Source organism: Centruroides vittatus, unplaced genomic scaffold (genome assembly GCF_030686945.1).
Source record: "Centruroides vittatus isolate TY-2023 unplaced genomic scaffold, ASM3068694v2 contig_1057, whole genome shotgun sequence".
In the NCBI taxonomy this organism is placed as follows: domain Eukaryota; kingdom Metazoa; phylum Arthropoda; class Arachnida; order Scorpiones; family Buthidae; genus Centruroides; species Centruroides vittatus.
This window is the reverse complement of record NW_027120684.1, coordinates 1,161,361-1,183,605: the sequence shown is the minus strand read 5'-3', so window position 1 is coordinate 1,183,605 and position 22,245 is coordinate 1,161,361. Positions and strand designations below refer to the sequence as shown.

At 30.7% G+C, this 22,245-nt stretch overlaps 2 protein-coding genes across 2 annotated transcripts in view; both read right to left on the bottom strand.

Annotated features, from left to right (window-relative positions):
- The window catches only part of RnrL (Ribonucleoside diphosphate reductase large subunit), a 28,626-nt gene extending 21,831 nt beyond the window's left edge, over positions 1–6,795 (bottom strand). Inside the window, exons 1-2 of the mRNA XM_067266864.1 lie at positions 6,709–6,795; positions 3,819–3,907 (exon numbers count right to left, since the gene is read on the bottom strand). Coding sequence (XP_067122965.1) covers positions 3,819–3,907; positions 6,709–6,733 — 114 coding nt within the window. The 5' untranslated portion in view covers positions 6,734–6,795. The remainder of the gene's footprint in view (positions 1–3,818; positions 3,908–6,708) is intronic.
- Positions 6,796–15,480: 8,685 nt separating this feature from the next.
- Positions 15,481–21,219, bottom strand: LOC136971833 (cyclin-dependent kinase 1-like). Its single transcript, XM_067266340.1, is given in 7 exon segments — positions 15,481–15,597; positions 15,664–15,805; positions 15,874–16,016; positions 16,018–16,209; positions 20,250–20,373; positions 20,940–21,096; positions 21,166–21,219. Coding segments are annotated over 7 exon segments (888 nt in total). The 5' UTR covers positions 21,203–21,219; the 3' UTR covers positions 15,481–15,504.
- Positions 21,220–22,245: the final 1,026 nt, after the last annotated feature.

Here is a 22,245-nt window from a genome sequence, read left to right as displayed (position 1 = left end):
CGAATGTATGTCTGTGGTGTGTGTGTGTGTGTGTTTGTCCTTCATGCATTACCACACCATTTATCCGATTGCCACGAAACTTCGGGAAGTTGTTTAATACACTCCCGCGAAGGTTTCCGGCATATGTGAAGACCACCATTTCCCCCCTTTCAAAAATATATTTATATATGGATTAAGGCTTTTATGTCCAACAGATGGCGCTAACTTCCAACGACCTAAGTTTGCTTTTCTGTGAGAACGGACTAAAGCAGATCATTTTCTATCTATATAAATAAAATATAACGTTCGTTTGTTCCTACCAATTCCTTTGAAATTTTGACACAACGTTGCATTCGAATACGCACGTGTTTTTATATAATATACATGTCGAAATTCCCCCTACTGGGGGGAGATGATTGAGATTAAGGCTTACCGTGAAGAACTTGGCTTCTATTATACTATTTTAGACGCGGTTTTTTGCGTTTTTAATTGCGTTTTAATAGGTTACGTCAACAGAATATACACTAAAAAGAGATTTTTCGATATTTCCTTCTGGGGGAGAGGGACAGGATTAAGGCTTACTGTGAAGAACTCGGCTTTTATTATACTATTTTAGATGCGTTTTTGATTGCGTTTTAATAGGGTACGTCAAGAAAATGTACACTAAGAAGGGATTTTTTGAAATTCTCCCCAGGGGGAAATGTTATACATTTATAATAGATACATTTTGAGCCACAACAACGCGTGGCCGGGTCAGCTAGTTATTGTATAAAAATTGATTAGTTTTTTGCACTGTGTTTGATAAGAAGCTGAAGATTAATCTGTATCTTAATTGCAAATACAGTCAAACCTCGGATTTTGAATGTCTCACTTTTCGAACAATTCAATTTATGAACAAACTTTTGATCATCATATTTGCTTCAGTTGAATTTAAATCAAATTAACTAATAAAAACCACATTAATTGACATTTGCATAATATAAATGGCATCCACAAATCTGTGGATGTCATTCATATTATGCTTAACTCAAATTAAATAAGAAAGATTTATTAATATAATATTATATATTATAATAGTAATATTTAATTTAATATTTATTAATACTAGGTAACAAGTTAAAACTCTGGTTTTTGCAATGTTTGTCATTTCTCACAAACATATGAACACATAATTGTTGGTCTGGTAGGTCAGTTGATTGTCATCAACCAAAACCTTTAACTAAATATGGAATCAACTTTAATTCGTATTGGAATTTAAAATTGGCATATAACTCATCCCTCCACATAATCTGCACCTCCTTTTAAATTATCTTTTAAACACAGATAACCCACAGCTTATCTGTGTTTGAAAGATAATTTAAAAGGAGGTGCAGATTATGTGGAGGGATGAGTTATTATGTTACATTAAATTATGGTATATATTAGTGATGTAACGAATATTCGGTTAATACCCAGTATTCGGCCTATTCGGCCTATTTTTCGCTATTCGGCCGAATACCGAATATTTAAATCACTATTCGGCCGAATACCGAATATTTAATCACTATTCGGCCGAATACTGAATACCTAAAAACAGGAGTAAGAAATAACAAAAAAACAGTAAATTAATCATTTTGGAAACTTTTATTAATGCTAAACATTAAATTATAATTATTAATGTTAATAAGAAATAGCGTCTAACTCTAGTAAATTATTTCGTAATTAAATAATAATATAGCCTTTATCTAGCCCGATATCTTATGGCATTGATGGCGTGTAGGTTAGAATGTATCGGGCAATAGTGTTATTGTTTAGTTAATTATGTTATATTCGTATTCTTGTATATTTTAATATTTTTTACGATATTTTAAAATGATTTACGAAACGTTTTATTGAAACTTATCGTATTTAATGAAATAATTATTTATTTCTAGAAGATGAGTAACTACTATATAATTTATTTTATATATAAAGCAAAGAATGGGCATTTCTCATTATATGCAAAAGATAACATTTGAAATCATGTTAATTTTAAAAATATTGACAAAAACAATAGCAACAAAATATCACAAAACTTCACAAATAGAAACCCCCCAATAATATACTTGAACTGTTTCACATCTGGGGAGAAACTAGACCATATGTCCCCACTAAAGTATATATCCTTAGGGTACTATTCAGTCTACAAATACGTAGTAAAAATAAAATTTTACTGCTTAATTAAAGAGTTAAAAAGATCGATTGCAAATAAAATAACTTATAAGTTATAACTTACATCTAAATACCAACAACTGCCGAATCATATCGGGCTATTTACGGCTATTACATAAATTATAAACCAATTTGGCACTAGAGGTAGACGTTAGGCTCAATCTCATATTAACTTTAATAATTATAATTTAATTAATACATTTAAATAATTTAGACCTACGGAAGAAAAAATCGAGTGACATCGGGCCAATAGAGAGCAGGGTGCGCGATCCTTGCATAATGAGGTTTGCGCGCTAATTTTTATATGTGCGTTAATCAAGCCGAATAGTTTGGCCGAATATTCGGCCATTCGGCCATGCTTCTGGCCAAATATTCGGTATTCGGTCACGCTCCTGGCCGAATATTCGGTATTCGGCTGAGGCCGAATATACTATTCGTTACATCACTAGTATATATATTACAAATAGAAGTTGAAAAGTTACGACAATTTAAAAAATATAGTTTATGACTTTTTTAATCTATCTGCTTGACAAACATATAGCAAGGTTAATTATTATATTTAAAATTTTTACACGAGAAAAAAACACAAGGTTTCATCATTCTTCATCCTATATCCTTTCCATACTTCAAAAACAGTCTTACAGTGGAGTTGACCAACAGCATCCAACCTCAGAATCAAAGTCTTAAAAGACCGTTTGATTCTGAGGTGTGAATAGGATGTAGGACGAAGAAAGATGAAGCCCTGTGTTTTCTTCTGTTAGACTTCTTGTAAAAGTTTTTTTTAAATTTTCTTGTAAATTTTAAATAAATGAGATTATACTTAAAATGCTGATGCACTTCTACTTATTCTAATATCAACAAGTTCTGCAATTATTGTTCTTTATTTTAATTTTTCGTTCCATACTGTTCAATGTATTTGTAATCAGATAATTTAGTTTGAAGCACTTCAGATTTTGTTCCTCCTCACTTATATAATCTGCAAGCTGAGAATGGCAATGGCCATGCAGACAATAATAATCGAGTAAGAAGTTTGTAGTAACGTAAATCTCACAAATTGAAATCATGTGCTAGTGAGAAATAGAAACTGACTCAAAACAGAAAATCTCACTCAGATTTCTGCGACTGTTTGATTTTTATTGTGGTTCAAAGTTCTCACTTTACTCTGTGCTTGCAAATTAGCTCCTTACCTTATCTTCAGTATGTGTGTCCAATTCAAACATGGCTTCTACAAGGAAACATATATGAACAAGGAAAATGGCTTTCTTAGAAGTAAATTAATTAATTCAGTTAGTTACAGCTGAATTAATTAATCCTGAATATGAAATAAGTGGGAGAATCACTGAAACAAATGTAGCAAATGTTGACATCAATCCATTTTCTTTCTACACACTCAAATGAAATGAAAAAATTTACACTACTGCATAACAATGTTAGAAAGAACAAGAAATGCTATAATATGATATCATTGCATTCAGTAGCTCACTAACATCTCACACCAGAAATCCACTCAATCACGTCTGCACGACCATAGCCTAATGATCAAAAACATTTATAATTAGCATTTTTCTCTTTTTTCTTCCTTATATTTAAGTTTTGATAAGTTACTTAAAAAAGCATATAGTTTAGGATGAATATTAAAAATAACTTACAACATCTACATATTTTGTATTTAGTCCAAAACATAGTTTTTCCATTCTAGAATTAATTTTTTCAGGTTTAAGATCATCTTTGTTTCCATCTATATTACAAAAAAGAAAAATTTTTTGGTAACTTTTTTTTATATATATATAAAAACAAAAAAATCACAAAAAATTGAAATAGTCATAATAAATATGTAAACAAATATATTTAACTCAAAATTTTTAATATTTTGAATACGTTTAAATGTAATTTGTGATACAGTAAAACCTTGCTAAGTTGAACTGCATTAACTCAAAGTTGGCTTATTGACACTGTGCCCAGAACAGGGTTTTCCCATATAATATGGTTTTAAATCAAAATTGTCAGTACTTTTAATTCAAACCTGTTTTTCCATGTACCCTCTGCCCTTTTATAGGTTTCACAATTTTAATTTTCTCTTTATTCCACATGAATTCAGACAATTAAGATAAAAGCAATTAGGTTGAATCACTTCAGATTTTGTTCCTCCTCATTTATATAATCTGCAAGCTGAGACTGACAATGGCCATCCAGACAATAATAATTGAGTAAGAAGTTTGTGATGATGTAAATCTCACATTTGGCTCCATATACCAAACACAACACCACACCATTACAATATTTTGTTAACATCGTTTTACTGATACAGTATGTTACTGATGTTCTGACTGGGACATAAGGAGGCATCTTAATAACTCAATCAAAAGCACCACAAAATGTATGCAATTTTGTAATCATTCTGTGAACAGATTCTTGAAAAACAGCTTGATAACAGGAAATTTATGACATAAAAATTTGAGAAAATCAGGTTAATTCAAAGTCAGGCATTCTTTTTACACATTAAACTTTGACTTAGCAAGATTTTACTGCATTAAAAAGTAAATTAATAATTTAAATATTAAGATTATACACATGCGATATCCAACCAAACACTTTTGGTGCTCCAATCCTAACACTGCATCATTTCACAATGCTCTCATATTTGTTACAATTTATATTTTTTTAAATAATAGTAACTATATATTAATTAAATAACTATAATAACTTAAAAATCTAATAAATAATAAGAAGACAGTAAGACAAAATGAAAGTGCTTTTATTTAAAATGACAAGAAGCAAATTAAAAAATTAAAAATACATAATGTTTTTTATCATCATCATTAAACAAATGGCCTATGTAATGGAAGTCTACAGGGTCAAAATGAAAATGATAATGAAAAATTTCATTAACAAAAAATCAATAAATGAACTCATAAGTTTAATATGCTATATCTTTTTTACTTATATACTATGAATGATTTATAATAGCTACATCTTTATAAATTCAAAATTAATTTTTAAAATTATTATTTTTTTTGGCAAGACTATAATATAAACGAGCAGTTATTTATTGTGACATTGTCGCAATGCCAGGCTGCAATTTTTAATCATATTTTTAATTTATTTAATTTAAAATATATGCTATCCACCTCAAATTAGTAGTGGCTTGCCCCTGTACATCGTACTTCTCCTTTACAAACAGAGTTGTGCTGGTCATCTATCTAACACTTTTCAGGAAAAATTTTTTGAATTGAAATAACAAGACTTCTGGTTAGTAACAGACATTTATATATAGTTAATTGGGGTCTCCTAATCCCTAAGGTTTCCACATCTGGTCTTGTCTTTTATCTAACTCTGTTCTCAAGATTAAAGAAAGACAAACAACAGTGAAAATTTATAGATCTAGAATTTTTTCAAATTGTAGCATTTTTCAAATCAAGTTTGTTCTAAATTTTTTTGTTGGATCTTTGTTTACATTATAAAAGAAGTAATTTAACACGGTGGCTGTTGACCCAGTAATCAACCAGTAGGATAATTAAGTTTTCCCCCATCGAGAGCCTGAAATGTTATTTATTAGATTCAAATGAAAATGCTTAAATTTATAAAAATGAGAAAAAGTAGTTTATGACAAATGCAGAAGGATCAGCGAGCTCAATAATAGGCATTTTGTAGAAAATATGGATCTGAAACAGAGCCTTCATTATCTTTTCAAAACACAACAATGCCTCCCTACATGATCAACTACCAGAAGGGATGTTGTGCAATAACTTTTCCCATCATCAGGACTGAGGCAACCTGTTCTTACATGTCATTGAGAATGGGGTCATCTTACAATGCTTCCTGTGAAGATGGCTTGCCTAAATCTGCTCAAATGGACTAATTATGCTCAGATTTCAGCTTACACAGTCAACTACTAGAAGTGATTGGCAATAGGACTCCACCCTATGACTTTTTATATTAATACACAATTTCTTTTAAATTCATACAATCATAGGAGTCAATCCTTAAAGGAGAGAAAGGACATATCTCTCCCTCATATTTTATATCAACAAATTGTCCCACTTCCCAGATATGCACATATTTATTTTATTATTACAAAAATTAGAAATAGAAACAAGTACACTGGACACAATAGGTACCCATATTTTTTATATCCACTCAAAATCTATCAATAATGAGAAATTTTTCTCATTCACTGTCATTGATTCAACTCCTCCAATGTAACTTACATGCATAGTCATATAAAGTTTGATGGCAAGCCTACTTTGACCAGATTCATTTTCATCATTCTGGGAAATAATCATTTAATTATAATCTCTTCCATCAATTAAATTTATAATTCAAAGTTTCCTTATTTCCTTATGATGCATATTTTTCTGAAGATTCTTTTCATCTTAAACTTTAATTGTATTGAGAACAAATGGTAAAAACACATGCACAAAAGGAAAAATCAATTCTATAAACATACAAATTAATTCTTTAAAATCTTAAAACTAATTAGTAATAATAAAACTAATACACAAACATAAAACTACAGAAAGGACATTCAATTTAACTCACTTCGTTTAGTAACATAGGAAGACATTTTTCTGTATTACACAGTAAAATTTCCAGTTTCTGATCACGTTACCGCTCGAAAAATGCCGCCAAAATTGATGATAGAGGAGAATGAAAAAAAAAACGCGACCTCTACAATTATTGCACCTTATATATTAAATACAAATTAAATTGATTTAATTAACTACGTGTATATATTTCCTTAAAAATTCAAATTTTAAAATTAGTGAATGATGTAACTATTTACTTACACAATATTCATTAGTTTAAATGATTTGTTTGTCGGCCTGATAGCTGCGGCGAGCTACCTTCGCTTGCCATTTTGGAGGACCAGAGATTGAAGTTGGCCTCCGATTTTCTGGATTTTTTCCAGTGCCGACGGTCTCTGGACTTCGACTACGGATACAGAATCCTACGGCTGCTCCCGTAGGAAATGCATTGCTTGGTGGTTGCCGATCCGATTGATGCGGCCGTGGATCTTCTGGTGGATATCAGAGGATTCACGATCTCTCTCGACTTTCGGCAGAGCCCAGAAAATGGGCATTTTGGATCTCGGTGCTGGATTGAAATATTCTATAAATTTTCACAAAATATCATATTTAACTTTAAACTTTCTCTGCAATCTACCTTGTACTCATCAACCGGTGTTGGGTCTTCCGAGACTTATAGAATGCATTAAATATTTCGAGCGATTACTTTATTTTAAATACTTTAGCGAGGTTGCGGCCGAAGTCTTCAACGCTAAAACGTGAACGTCGGACGTTCAGGTCGCCTTCTGTAAGCCTAGATGTTTAACAATGGCGTTTGGAACGTCGAGCAGCATGATTCCACTGACGTTTCATATGACATTGTCAAACTTCTAGGCTTACAGGAAGGCGACCTGAACGTCCGACGTTCACGTTTTAGCATTGAAAACTTCAGCCGCAACCTCGCTTTTAACGGATATGTCCAATCGGATTGGTTCCTTTTGAGAATACATCAGCGAAACTTTATGTATATGCAATACTTCATGTATTTTTGTACCTATTTACAGATTTTCCATCTCACCAAAATCATACTTTTATGTTATCTCCCAAGACATGATTAACATTGAACTATGAGTACCCGAGCGGGGGTCGACTGGGAGATCCGAATATGGGGTATCAATCGAGAAATTAAAGATCTCCTTTTCAGACACGAACAGGAGGAATTAAATGTTCCCGATTGAACAATGAAAGTTTTTATTAAAACAATAGAAAAGTCTAAAGTCGAGGAAAACGTAGCTGGAGAGGAATCGCATTTAGTCTCAAAACTGACCTTTCCCGCGCCCTCCGATGGGTTTCGAATTGTCACCAGGTGACGATGAGAGACCAATGGAGAGGCGACTTTGGATGAAAATCTTATAAAACTGCGCGTTTCAAGGACATTCGGAGTTCTTGGTCTTTGGTTCAGAGTGCTCCGCTACTGGATTCTTGCTAAGGTTTAACAACGAAATCTGGTCGACGCTTCGAATTTGTCTTCGACCTCTGCTCCCGACGAGTTGCGTCCAGGTACACCCCGCCGTCGAAAAGCATCACTTCAAGTTGTGCTGTGCGCCCCGGAGCCGACGCTCTCCACATCACCTTCATCGGAAGTTTAAACGATCGACTGGACTATTGAACTGTTGCACAGACTGATCCACCCTTTGGATTGGCCTTACGCCGAATTAATAGAGTTGTTGTAAGCTCCATTTTTATGTTTATTAAACGGTTTTAAATGGTAAACCTGTCTCTGTGAGTTTTTCTGCGCCCATACGACTGTTTTGGCCGCTCGATTGTCGTGATATCTTTCCACCAAATCGGCTAACCTCACAAACATATTCCTTTATTTTATCGGGTACTTCACTTTTATGTTTTATGACAACCTGTGGGTCGCGGTGATATTAAAGGGAGGTCGCGAGACAATAATGAAATGATTTTATGAGAAAAAATCATTTATTATAAACTTATAAACGTTTTACTTACAATAAGTACACATGTAAAGAAAAGAAATTAATGTGATGGTTGCATTTGTTTTTCATTTAAAATTTTCTCCATACGTGGATCAAATTACAAAGAGCACGTACACAGTCAAGTTGGAACTTGTAAATTGCACATGTACACGTCATACATGCGTGTTCATACCCGTCGCTATAAACGCAACGACATAAAATAATAGAATAGTTGTATTACATTTTTTATACTGTCGGTATTTTCTTAATGTATAAAATTAGTGCAATGTGATTATATAATATTTTAAAAAATTTACATTTATAATTACAGTCAAAATTCAATTAGTAATAGTAAGGCTTACTGTTATTATTCCTTTGGGTGAGGATCGCGAAATATTAATTTTATTTATATTTATTATTTGGGGTGTCGCGGAGCTAAGAAGTTTAATTTTGGATCCGTGCTGTTTTGGGCTGTTACAAAGACATTATTGCCAGAAAGTAACATACTCCGGACAATATTTGCATCATCAAGCTCCTTTTGCATGCTAACAATTGGAAAAGAATATTTAGATTTCTTGGACAATGAGAAGAGCTGAAGCCCATCTTTCTAACTTCCAGTAGCAGTTTTAAACTGATGCAGTATTAAGAACAAAACATTAATTTTCCCTAATTAGTTGCTTTCTTTTAATCAATAATAACGTCTATACTATGTTTTGTTTAATATATTTTTGTAATAAGTATATATAAATAGTTATTGTTTGATATTTTCTTTTCAAAATGAAACCATGAATCCATAAATGTATCTGTGAGGAATATGTTAATTCTTTTGTTTCATATTTATTCATATATTATCATTATATTACTATATACATGGATTTCTAAATACGTATTAGCATGTTTTAAATTTCTACAATAAATTTTGTTCTGGCATATTTGAAAATCTTTGGTATTTTAAAGTTAGTTCATTTTCCAGTGCCATAACTAGGTGGTGCAACAAGTGCACCCGCACAGGGTCCACTTGGAAGGGGCCCCAAAATGCATGCATTTGTTTTATTTTCCCAAACCTAATTAAGGGGCCTAAATGCAAATTCTTGCACACGGCACAGGAATGACTAGTTACGGCACTGATTTTCCATGTGCATGTTTAAAAGACATTTTAAATAAAAATATAAAAATTTGTTTTGGATGTATAATATAATATAAGATGGTGTTTGGAAGTTTTTTCTTTTCTTTTTGTAAAGTGGCATGATACAAATAGATATTTTGCATGTGAAAAAATTATTTTTCCAAATCTGATATAATTTAGTAGTAATTTACCAAACACACCTGAATTTTTGCCGAGCATAAATTATTCCATTTCTGAAACGTTTTCAACCTACTTATTATAGGCATTCTTCAAGATTACGATTACCATTCCAAAATGGAACGCAACTTTTTTAAATACGTTTCATTTTAAATTTAAAAGATTTACAATAATTGTGTATATTAAATGAAAAATAAATGAATAAATAACAGTAAAAATAAAAAAGCAAACAAACACAGTAAACAAGGCTAACTACTACAAGCTTTTAAGGGTTTTTAATGCTTTTTTTCTATCATGTACTTACATGCTGTTGGAAGCGCATTACCTAAATGCCAAGGATGCTAACGGTTTTTCATTTAACTTTTATATACTGTATTTCCATCTCTAATGCAATGGATGGCGAGTGGACCGTTTTAATGATTTTTGCCTCATCCCCATTTTACATTCGCTCCTTCTGTCTGCGCAGTGATTGCTAATATGGTGGTGTTGTGCCCTTTGTTAGCGTTGTATTTGTGTTCTCGCAGACGTATTGCTAAGTTTTTTCTAGCTACAGCCACAATCCTTTGCTGCTACTGTTTATAAAATACTTTTGACCAGTGGCGTGCCGTCATTGGAAGCGATGGAAGCGCCGATTCCACCTTCCAATGACCTTCCCTTGTATTTTATAAAATATAAATTTTCATATTTTAACGTACTTTGAATTAATTAAAATTAATATTTTATTATAACTGCATTATGTATCTTTTACAAATTTCTATACTATATGTGAAAAAAACGATAAGATTGCTATTGTATATTCGAATAATTCAGTGGCGGAAGGAATGTCGAAACTGGGTCAGTTTCTAATCAGCCAGATTATATAGGCATTAGCACATGCCGTTTACAGTGCACCAACCTCACCCGGTTTAGCTGGTAGAAGCGACACACGTGTAAAGCGTCCAATTTTATATCCCGGAGCGGTTGTGGGCTGTTAGCCGCCTGCTAGATATTCGGCCACCTTCGCCCGATTATGCGAATCACGAGCAGACTAGATCAACGGCGGGCAAACTCCGGCCCGCGGGCCAGCTACGGCTGGCGAAAAGTTTCTATCCGGCCCGCAGAGATCTTTAATAGATTATTAAATTGGAAAAATAACTAATTAATAGTTATTTTTCCAATTCTTTGTAATTTTCGAAAACGATAAGAGAAATAAATGTAGTAATTAACTTTTTATTTATTTATTTCATATTTGCAGACTAAAAAAATTACGAGTCACAAGAAAGCGTCAATTAACTACTACGGCCCGCGGAAAAAACGTAAAATTTATTCTGGCCCATGTTATAAAAACGGTTGCCCACCCTAGACTAGATTTATAACTTAACCCAACCGATAGGAGTTTACTGGCACGTTTTTATGATAGTTAGTTGACAGAAGTTTAAAAAAATAAAAAAAAAAATCCATTAAAATATTTGATATATTTATTCTGCGTTTATTCTGCTCTCCCATCTTATATTACTTACGGATTTCAATGTTAAACCGGTGATATTACGATTATAGTATGTCCCATCTGTAAGGGAATGCAGAAAAAACGTGTACAATTCTTGCATAATGTTAAAAAATTAACTGTTACTTTGGCAGCATCATTTACAACCAAATTTAATGAATGAGACGCACAATGGTACGAAAAAAGCTCTAGAATTTATTTTCTTTAAATTTACGATTTATATATCCGTTGTCATAAAAATTTGTCTTTCCAATGTTTTCCCAAGACTACAGATATTCAAGTACAAAGTAACTGGTTTCGACTTATTTCTACTAAGAAGTAGTTAAATAATTAAGAGATTAGGGAATGGGGACATAAATAAAACCCTGCTGAAAGAGCCAGAATTTTACTTAAACAAAAGCTCAACCGAACCAATAACTAGCTCAGTACAGTGAGGAACTGATTTCCGTGTACACCTGGTATTAAAACGAATTAGTTAGAAAACAAATGACTATTAACTTTAACATATTTAGATTTTTACAGCTATGGTGAGAAACGTTTAAAATTTACAACAGCCCTGTGGCGTCCTTTGAGATATACTAATGACGCGACAAAAGAGGCATTTGACATTGACCGGTATCGGTCGGCACCCTCGGGATTTGGCAACCTGGTGCATGCACACGCCGCACACCTACCAGGACCAGTAGCGTAGCGAGGGGGGTGCAAGGGGGTGTATCATGCTCCGGGCGCCACTCGCAGAGGGGTGCCCAAACGGTCTCCAAGACAAACTATATGTTTCTGGAAGGGGGAGGGGGCGCCAATAAAGTGTCATGCCCCGGGCGCCAGTTATGTTCGCTACGCCACTGACCAGGACGTCTCTGATTCCATTCATTAGCCACTCGTAGGGAGCTATTTCACTAAGTGGATTGTTTTAAGATTTAAAAAGTAAAGAATATTTTGTTATTTTTATGTACGTTTCTTCACAAAGTTATATTTAATTATAAGTTTCTTTAAAAGTATATTCGTACAATTGAAGAATTTTTTGTACTAGGTATGTATATTCATCACACATTTTGTTTTACCAAGTAAGTTTTTTTTATAATTTTAATTTTAGCCCTTATATCGTGGCTAGTGATTAAAAAATTTATTTTAAAAAAGTTTTGGCTCAAGACCATATAATGAAAAAGAAAACATTATTAAAAGAGAAAGACCAATGCCTAAATTAAATATAAATACGTCAACAAAAAAATTTCGACATTTTGACGATAAAATTTATGACGAATGACGATTCTTTCGTAAAATTGAAGCAATTTGGAAATCAAAGAGGAATAGAATTTAACATTGATAGACAATATAAAATAAATATTGAAAATTATAACAAGATAATTACGATTAATAGATATATCTAAATTAATAGATGTTATATGTTTTTTCTCAAAGCAAGAATTGGCATTTAGAGGGCATAGGGAATTTATTGAATCTAATATGAAAGTTCAATATAATTACCTCTGTTATTTATTAAGTACGTCAGATAATCTATTAAAAATACATTTAAAGAAGTACACCTATCCCTCGTTTTACACGGTACTTCTTTTACACGTTTTCGCTTTTACACGGTTTAAAAAATAAATGTAGAAAATAAACTGGCTATGATCAAAAGGAACAATTTTTAACTCTAATCTACATCTATATTTCAATCCACCTTATTTATATGTTGTAGTTGATATTTAGGATACTAGGTGACAGTTTTATTTCAATCTGTCAAATAGTAACCGATAAACCGATATAGGGTACTCCCCCATACGCACGAAGTTGCATTCATTGCACACAGTTTTAAACCAGAAAATTCTAATTTTTCATATTCATAAGTAACAAACGATTACATTATTTTTAATTACATTTTTTACATTACATTACATTACACAATTACATTACATTTTTATGAATCTTTCAGATTTTATTTTTTGTTCCTTTGTACTTTGTTTTTAATTAAGAAAAAAATATATTTTTTCCCTTTTAATATTTTTGTTTGATTTATGTATCTTTAAAAAATTGAAAAAATTTCATAATTAATAAACAACGAAATTATGCGTTTCTTGCATACTTTTCGATTTACACGGTTTTACATTCAAAAAGATACAAATTCGATTTACACGTTTTTCTCAGGAACCTATCTTCCGTGTAAATCGAGGGATAGGTGTATACGGTTTTTACTGGCTTATCGAACAAACGAATACGAACGGGCCCTGACGCGCAATTAATTGATTGCCCCTGTAAGTCGGCTTCTTACACAAACACAGCTTCCCTATCATCAAATGTCACGGCACGCCACTGCTTATTCTTGCATTTTTATAAGTACCTCAATTCATTCATCACCCTTCCTGTATTGTATGTGAATTTATTCATTGCATCTATTTTAGTATCTTTTGTGCTTTTATGTTGTCTAACTTTTGACCAAACCTTCAATTGTAGCGATTTTGTAGCCAAACTTTGTTACAATTCTTTTAATTCTACTGATCTCCTTAAGACTGTCCTGAATGTAGTAGTATAAAAACGCTCTTCTAGTAAGTGCCTTAAATGCTGATAACTTATTTATATGCATTAGGGTTTCTCATTTCCCGGTCTTTTGCTTGTCCCGGGATAAAAGTGAACTGTTTCCCGGGATCCCGGGACAAAATATTATTATTTTTAAGATATTATTTGATTTCATGATATTTTGTATATCATTATTTTTCGTTTTTTAAAGTAATTTAATACGTTCTGCAACCTCCAAAATCATAATAATGCTGTGTAAGATATATATTAAAAATTATCTTTGAAATTAATAAATTTTTTCTATTTGTGAAAATTTCTACGTAAAGTTTGCTGGAAACTGCATACAACAAAAAATGACTTTGAATTGAGTTGAAAATTTAAAGAAAAATGAATTTAGATCAAACTTCTTAGAAGGTAATTTTTGATATTCTAAATAAAATATAAAAATTTACAATATTTTGTGTTATAAGATTTTAAAAAGCAAAGATGGTCAATACTCCGATCACTCAATCTAATTATTTTAGTAATGAAGTCTTGCTACCGAGAATGCCTTTTCCGATTTAATTGATGTGATTGGAATTGTGTTTAATGCATTTAAGAGAAGACAAATGTTTTTTTTTCACCTGTATCCTCAAAAACGAACTAGAAATCTTTCAGATTGTAGTACTTCTTTTGTTCCCTAGTATTCTTGATTTGTCTACCTCGACTACTTTAATAGAAACATCATAGCTCAATAATTCGGCAGTTCGTTTGTCTTTACTAATCAGATTATGAAGAAAAACTTCATACTCGCTGACTTCGTACTCGTTTGTATCCTTGCCCAATTTGCACAACTTGGCGTTACGCAGTCATTGAAGCTACTGGGCATGGTTAAAAATTAAGACAGCATTAGCACAATTATTACAGATATTACTGGTAAAGAATTTTGAGAGTCCTGCCACAAATAAGCTACGTATTGATTATTGACCATTTGTGACGTGCCATAACGAGCAAAAATTAAAAAAACTAATAAGTAGGTTTAAAATTAATAAATACAAATGTATTCTGACAGTTTATGAGTTAATTATACTTTCTATTTGCAAAATTTCCTAAACCTTAATGTAAAATAAGAAAAAAAGTGAATTTAAGAAATTTGCAGGAGTTCCCGGGTTAAAAAACAACCGGGATCCCGTTTGAGAAACCCTAATATGCATCGTTGGACCAACCAAGATAATATGTATAGGAGAGCATGTGTGGGTTTTAAATAAATACATTGCTGTTTGTACATTTCCTTGGTTAAATTTCATATCAATGTCCAAAAAATTCAGGTGTGTTGATATAATTAGTTGCAGTTGCTGAGAAAAAGGTAGATACTACTTAATTTCTTTTGGAAAAACCATACAATAAATATTTATGTACAAAATTGTGCTTTGTAGAATTAAGAATAGAAATTACTTTATTTCAAATAAAATAAAAATAAAAAAAATTATTTAATTTTTCAATTATTATATACATAAGCAAAATACTATACACAAATTTCATATTAACTTTTGTTTCATATGTTACAATGCTTCACACTTGAAGGATTTCGAAATCATCAAAATAACTGTGCGTTAAAGCTGCTTCAGCTGAGATACGTTCTGTTGGGTTGTAAACAAGCATTTTCTGTGGGAAAGATTATTATTACAAAAGGGAAATTTCTTCTCTTACCCATAATAAGTATCTACTGACCTGAAGTAAATCAATGCCACTAGTATCTAGTTGAGGTACACTTGTCAGAAGTATATTTTGTTTCCACATGGGAAAAGTAGGCTTATAATCAGGCATCCGAGAAACTCCAGGCCATGTATCTTCAGTTGGAGTACTTAAAGTTCTGAAAAAAAAATTTAAAGTAATTCAAAAAACAATTGTTTAAAAAAAATCAGAAATTCAAAATTTTACCTAAATATCCGGAAAAGCTGATCAATTTCTGAATCACCATGAAAAAGCGGCCTCTTATTAGCCATTTCAGAAAAAATACATCCAATGCTCCATACATCTACAGGAGTAGAGTAACGAGGCGATCCCAAAAGAACTTCGGGTGTCTCTATACCAAAGTGTCACAACTTCGTGTGTATACACTCGTACAGGAATGCCAAATGCTCGAGCCAAACCGAAGTCTGCAATCTTGATCATTCCTTTCTGGTCAATTAGTAAATTCTGCGGTTTCAAATCACGATGTAGAATTCGACGTCGATGGCAATATAGCATAGCTCGTAAAATCTGATGCAGGTAACTCTTAACAGGATAAAAACAGAAAGATGTTTTTCAATTAGCTTTATTATTAAGTAAAATTTATATGCAGACTAATATTAAATTAAATAACTAATTAATATATGCATTCAGTTTATTCTATAAATCATAAAACTGCATCTAATAATATTTCTCAAATAAGTTGGTAAAATTTTGGCATTATTTCTTAGAAATTAATGTTAATAGAGCAACTAACACAAACATATATTCTTTATATTTGGAAAAGATATATACCATAAATATAATATTTGTATAGATTGTGTGTGGGTAAGACTAATATTCTGTGCTGAAATTGATATTTAGGAAAAAAGTATTTAGTGTATTTAAGCCATAATGCTCTTTGACACTCAGCTCAACAAAATTTTTACTGTATTCTGGTTAAAAATTAAAAAGTAGAATGCATGTTTTTATTTATCAGAGAAACAGGTGAGTTTAAAATATTGCTGTATATTTTAATAAATTTTCTTTTCATGATTCATACACTCAAAAGCTGTTTAACCATTAAAAAAATGATGAAATGTTTAATGAAAACACAACATTTTTATTCAAGAGTTGGACTATTTGGGAAATTCATTAGCCTATGGGAGATAAAAAAAAATATTACCTCACCCATGTATGAAGTTTCAGGTCTGACGCAGACTAAAACCTTTCACAGTGTTGTATACGATAGAAAACCAACTAACGTTTTCGGCCTCCATTGAGGCCTTCTTCAGATTGAGTTCCTCCACTGAGGCCATCTTCAGGAAGTTTTAGGTCTTTTTAAAAAGCTGTCTTATGCCATAAAATACAGTATACTTTTAGATGAAATTTATTTAGCATATTTTTAAGTTTCAATAATTGAGTACTTTACTGAAGTGTGATCATTTACTTATTATACTGGTATATTTATGAATAGTTCTATAATGTATGATTTATCCACATATTTAGAAAAATTATTACATATCACCCATATGTAGTTATTATAACCACAATGTATCTTTTTGTTTTAATGTCTAGTGTAACATACTAGAATTTTCTGTTCTGTTAAATTTCCATTTTATAGATGGTAATGTTATTTAGAATTTTTTTTTTTGAAGGAGAAACAAGTATTTCTAACATTAAAAATACTGAGATGGCATAGAGAGGGAAATCTATAAAACTCGGCACCCATACAAATTAAAAAAACAAACATTCTATAACTGTGTGTAATGATATACTGATATCTGGCTGGTTGCAAGAATTTATTAAATGATATAGTTGCTTCTTTTGTCTGGCTATTATGGAAGAAATGGAAGCATTCTGCCCAAAAATATTTTTCTCAAAGATTCATTATTAAATAAATCTGGTAAAATTAATGTATTCAAACTATATTTTTAGAATGAAAGCTTCCCTAAAAACATGTACAATACTATTTATTATTAAACTTGCTCTAGAAAAATCAAATACTTATTTTTTCCTCAGGCAGTTGGAAAGAAACATTGGTTTTGTATTGCTATATTTAAATTGTCTGGAAAGTAGCATCTTAAAAAGAAGATAATAGAATAGTTCTTGCAAAGTCAACCCTGATTCAAATCTGCAAGTTAGCAGTTAAATCATAATACTATTTTATACTGAAAAATTCCACTTTATTCAGATTATGTTAAATCATTGGTACCTAAAGTTCTGTTTCCAACTTAATATTTTTTGTCACAAATAATTTTGTTCCAAATATTTCTTTTCCATTTTTTAACCCTTTCCATGCTGGCGATCTACAGTAAATAATTGAGTGGAATTTGTCATGCGGCGCATTTTTTGCAGTTTTTGGATAATTTTTAAATCGCGATATTTCGCTTCAAAATCGCGCTATGTTCAATCTGTTTTTTGTGTTTGATTAAGAACATATCACAGTTTACGATTGTTTAATTTTTAGTTCAATAGAAATTTAAAATAATATTAAAATTTGAAGCTTACGAACAAAAGAAAAAAATAATTAATTTACAGAAAATCGCTAAATTTTGTACATTTGTTAGTTAGATACATCTGTCTTCTTTTAAATAAAAGAAACCGCAGCTCTCTAGCTAGAGCGGGGGAGAAGTTATTGCCGTTATTTACACTATGTCTCTAATTACTTGGCAGGGAGAGGGGTCGATTGTTATCGTAAAGCAACACGTTAAAGTTTATAATCATATATTTCTGCTTAAAATAGTGAATATTCGACACTTTTTTATATTTTTTCAAGGCTTTATACAATAATACACTAAAATAAGCGATTAGTTAAGTTTTCCTGCAATTACGCAATATCCGGAAGTAATGAGTTTTTCGGTAAATTTTTCAGATAGAAGCTTTTGATAAGAAATCTTCTTGTCTAAGTAAAGTCAAATAACATGAAAACTAGTAGAATTACGGCTCTAAAACGATGAACATAGCTATCTTTTAACGTTTGTTTACATTCTGACTTTAATCACGTGGATTGGTTCTTCGCGGGAAAATCCCGACCAAATGGTTTAAAAAAAAACTCTCATTCGTTGAAGTTGATTCAGTCATAATACAAAATTACCAATTAGAGCGTAATAGGCGTAGAAACAAAATTTTTAAAGCCAATTAACAGCAAGAAGATCTTCCATAGATTTACTATTGGGAGGTGGAGTTTCCTGGGAATATTTATTGCTAGATAGTTTTGAAAACATATTTACTAGCCGAAATACTGTAGAATTAGCTAATTTAATGTCTAAGTACATTAAATTAGTTAATTGATGCTAAAAAACGATTTAAAAAGCGGATTTATTGCGATTGTTTACATTTTACTTGGAAGGTTGAAGACGGGACTTTTCGCGGCAAATTTTTCTTTCACAAGTCTGTGATTAGTTAAAGTAATGTCAACAAAGACAGAAGATACCCAATAAAACTGTAGAAGGAGTTTCCCTTTGATTGTTTTCAGTCAACTGTGTAGTTAACTGGGAAGATTTGCTGTAGAATAATAGGGGGTCCATTTTACCGAAATATTTATGGCCCAGGGGTGATCAGAAAACACTTTTTGGCTTAAACAAAGTCAATCGACCTACAGAAGAGCGAATCAAAGCTAAGATCGCTGGAAAATCGAATATAACGCAAAATAATCGAATTTTTTGATTAATTACGCCTAAAGGCGTATGCCGCATCACGAATTAACGGCAAGTCACGTGACATACGCCTAAAGGCGTATAACCGCATGGAAAGGGATAGAGAGTCCATTTTATATTATAATATGAATAAATATTTAGTAAATAAAACCAAAAGGTTTTTCTGGAAAATAAACTGTTAAGCTTACTGAAATTTGAAATGTTTCAGAAGAAAAATCTCAATTAGGCAAAAGGCATTCTGAATGTCTTTTTGAAATTATTACATGGAAATTGTAATCACTTTGGGACTCATTTACTTTGCATAATGTTACCAGTTTAGATAAGATAAAGTTACTCAATGAAACCCGAATTTCTGCTAATTGTTTAACATATCCTTAATAATTAATAATATATACAATAATAATAATAATAACATATCCTTAATAATAATGTATGAATCTGAACACTTATTCTGATGATTACAATAAGCAAAATTTTTGTAGTGTGTTATAACATTTTGGAACCTGCTAATTTCATTATTATTAACCAACTAATAATGTCTTTGATCACAATAAGTGGAATCTACTGTATGTATATATAAAAATTTAAACCTTAAACCTAGATAACAAAGCTGATAACATCCCAATTAATTGGCTTACAAATTTGAAATGTCATTTATTCCAAATCCTTATTAATTTGAAAAGACCAATTTAAAAAAAAAAAATTGAAAGAAAAATAAAAATTTTGTAAATTTTAGAATTGAAGTATTCAGTTAAATAATAAACACCAACTGCACCAGAAAACTGGAATTGTATTTGAAGATAAGAATTTCACCTCATTGAATTTCTTTTGCTGGAAATATTGAATTGAGGTGTAATTCTTATCAGTTAAGTTATTATTTAAAATTGAAATTGTATACAAATCCTAGCAAAGGCCAGTTTTTTATTTTAATGTATATTTAATATTTACCTTGACAAGCATCTTATCCATATACTGCCCGGTAGGAATACTGTCCAAATATTTTTTTAGATCCATTGATAAATATTCAAAAACCAAATACAGCCGATTTTCTTGCATAAGTACATCCTGTAAACTGAAAAATATATATTTGGTTAGATAGCCTATACATATAAAAATAATCATCTATGTATATAGAAATGCAATTATCATTTTCCCCCTTACAATTTAAACCTGTAGAAAAATATTTAATATATTAATACTTTTAATTATTATTTAATTTTACTAAGCATATTCACAAATTATAATTGAATGTACAGTAATAAAATCAAAAAATAAATAAGCTTATGTTAGAAATAAAATTTCTCAGAAAGTTAAATTCTTTTACATTTAACATAATTTTTTATATCATATTAAAAAAAATTAGCAATCAATCATCTTGGTACTCTAAACACTCGGATTTTGTTGTTCACATAACTGCAAATTAAGATTGCATTTTGGGAGTGAGTATTTTTTTAAATACAGTTTTTATAACAAAGACTAGCTATAGTATTCTGCTTCCAAAAACTAATATTGTTTTCATCTACATTTAAAGAATAATACTTGTATTCATATTTAAATTTATTTTTTATTTTAAACTAGATTCTATTGAATTAATTTACAAACAATATTGAAAAAAATATCAAATTTAAGCTGATTTACCGAACAATATTGCTATGATTTAGTTCTTTCAACAGGGAAATTTCTCTTATGGCTGTAGATGGAACACCTTCGTCTTCACTTTCCAATCTTATTTTCTTTAATGCGACTAGTTGTCCAGTTCTTCTGTTTTTTCCTTTGTATACCACGCCATATGTTCCTTTTAGGTTTATATTAAATTATTAATAATTTAATTTATGAATTTATATATAAATTAATACAACTTTACCTTCTCCAATCTTTTCTATTTTTATATAATCCTCCATTTCAAATCTCTAATTCTAAGGCAATCGTTATTTCTCTAATTCTCTCTCTTCAAATTGAAAATACAAATATTTTTAGTAAATACCATTGATAATGCATACTGCTTTAAATTTATTAAAGAAGAGAATATGAAATCAATGGCTGACTGAGTTTACATAACATTATTATGATTAAAAATTTGAACAAAATTAAAAATAATTCTTATTTTACACAAACTTTTCACGTCAAAGGAGCTAAGAACTTTCTAAAATTTATTTTGCATTTATCACATTTACTTCTATGAAATCAAAATCTAAACATTAAAAATCAGTTAAGTTAACTGAACTTATTTTTAAATTGGATGTGATAATTAAATATGAAAATTTATAAAGGTTTATAACTTCCTACTTTAGATATTTCCTTTCATTTTTTCAAAATAGTGTTAATCTGTACCATAAATTGTCTCATAACCTATAATTATTAAAGGAATATCTATAATTACCTAAAAATAAAAACATTTTCTCAGGCATAGTCTTTATGAATTTCATAGTTATTTTTAAGAATGTATCAGTTATTTTTATCATTTCAATCTAAACATCAATTTCCATTTGTTTGATCAATTGTTTTGCCACTACTCATGGAAAACATTCAAAAAGTTCAAAATTTTTATAGCATTCCTTTAACTATGTTTTAATTTGATTATAAATTGTCAAAACAAGTTATTCATAAAATATTTCTGAAGCAAAATGAAATTTATTTAACTTATTATGTGTTAATGTATTGCAATAGTAAAAAAAATTGATCAAAAATTCCACTGGATTTTCTTAACAAATTTCTTGATAAAAATCTGTAGATTATTACAAATGATTATTTATTCCTATTTTTTATTGAGATTTTTGTGGCAAAATATTTTCAAAGTCATTAGAAAGTAATCAATCAGTCATTGGTTTTTGTGATCTGAAAATAAGCAATAAGCACAAAAACAGTTTTTCGTTCTGTTATCTAATTAGTTCTAATAAATTGCTTAAGAGCTTGAAGATAAACACTATCTGTATATTGCAATAAT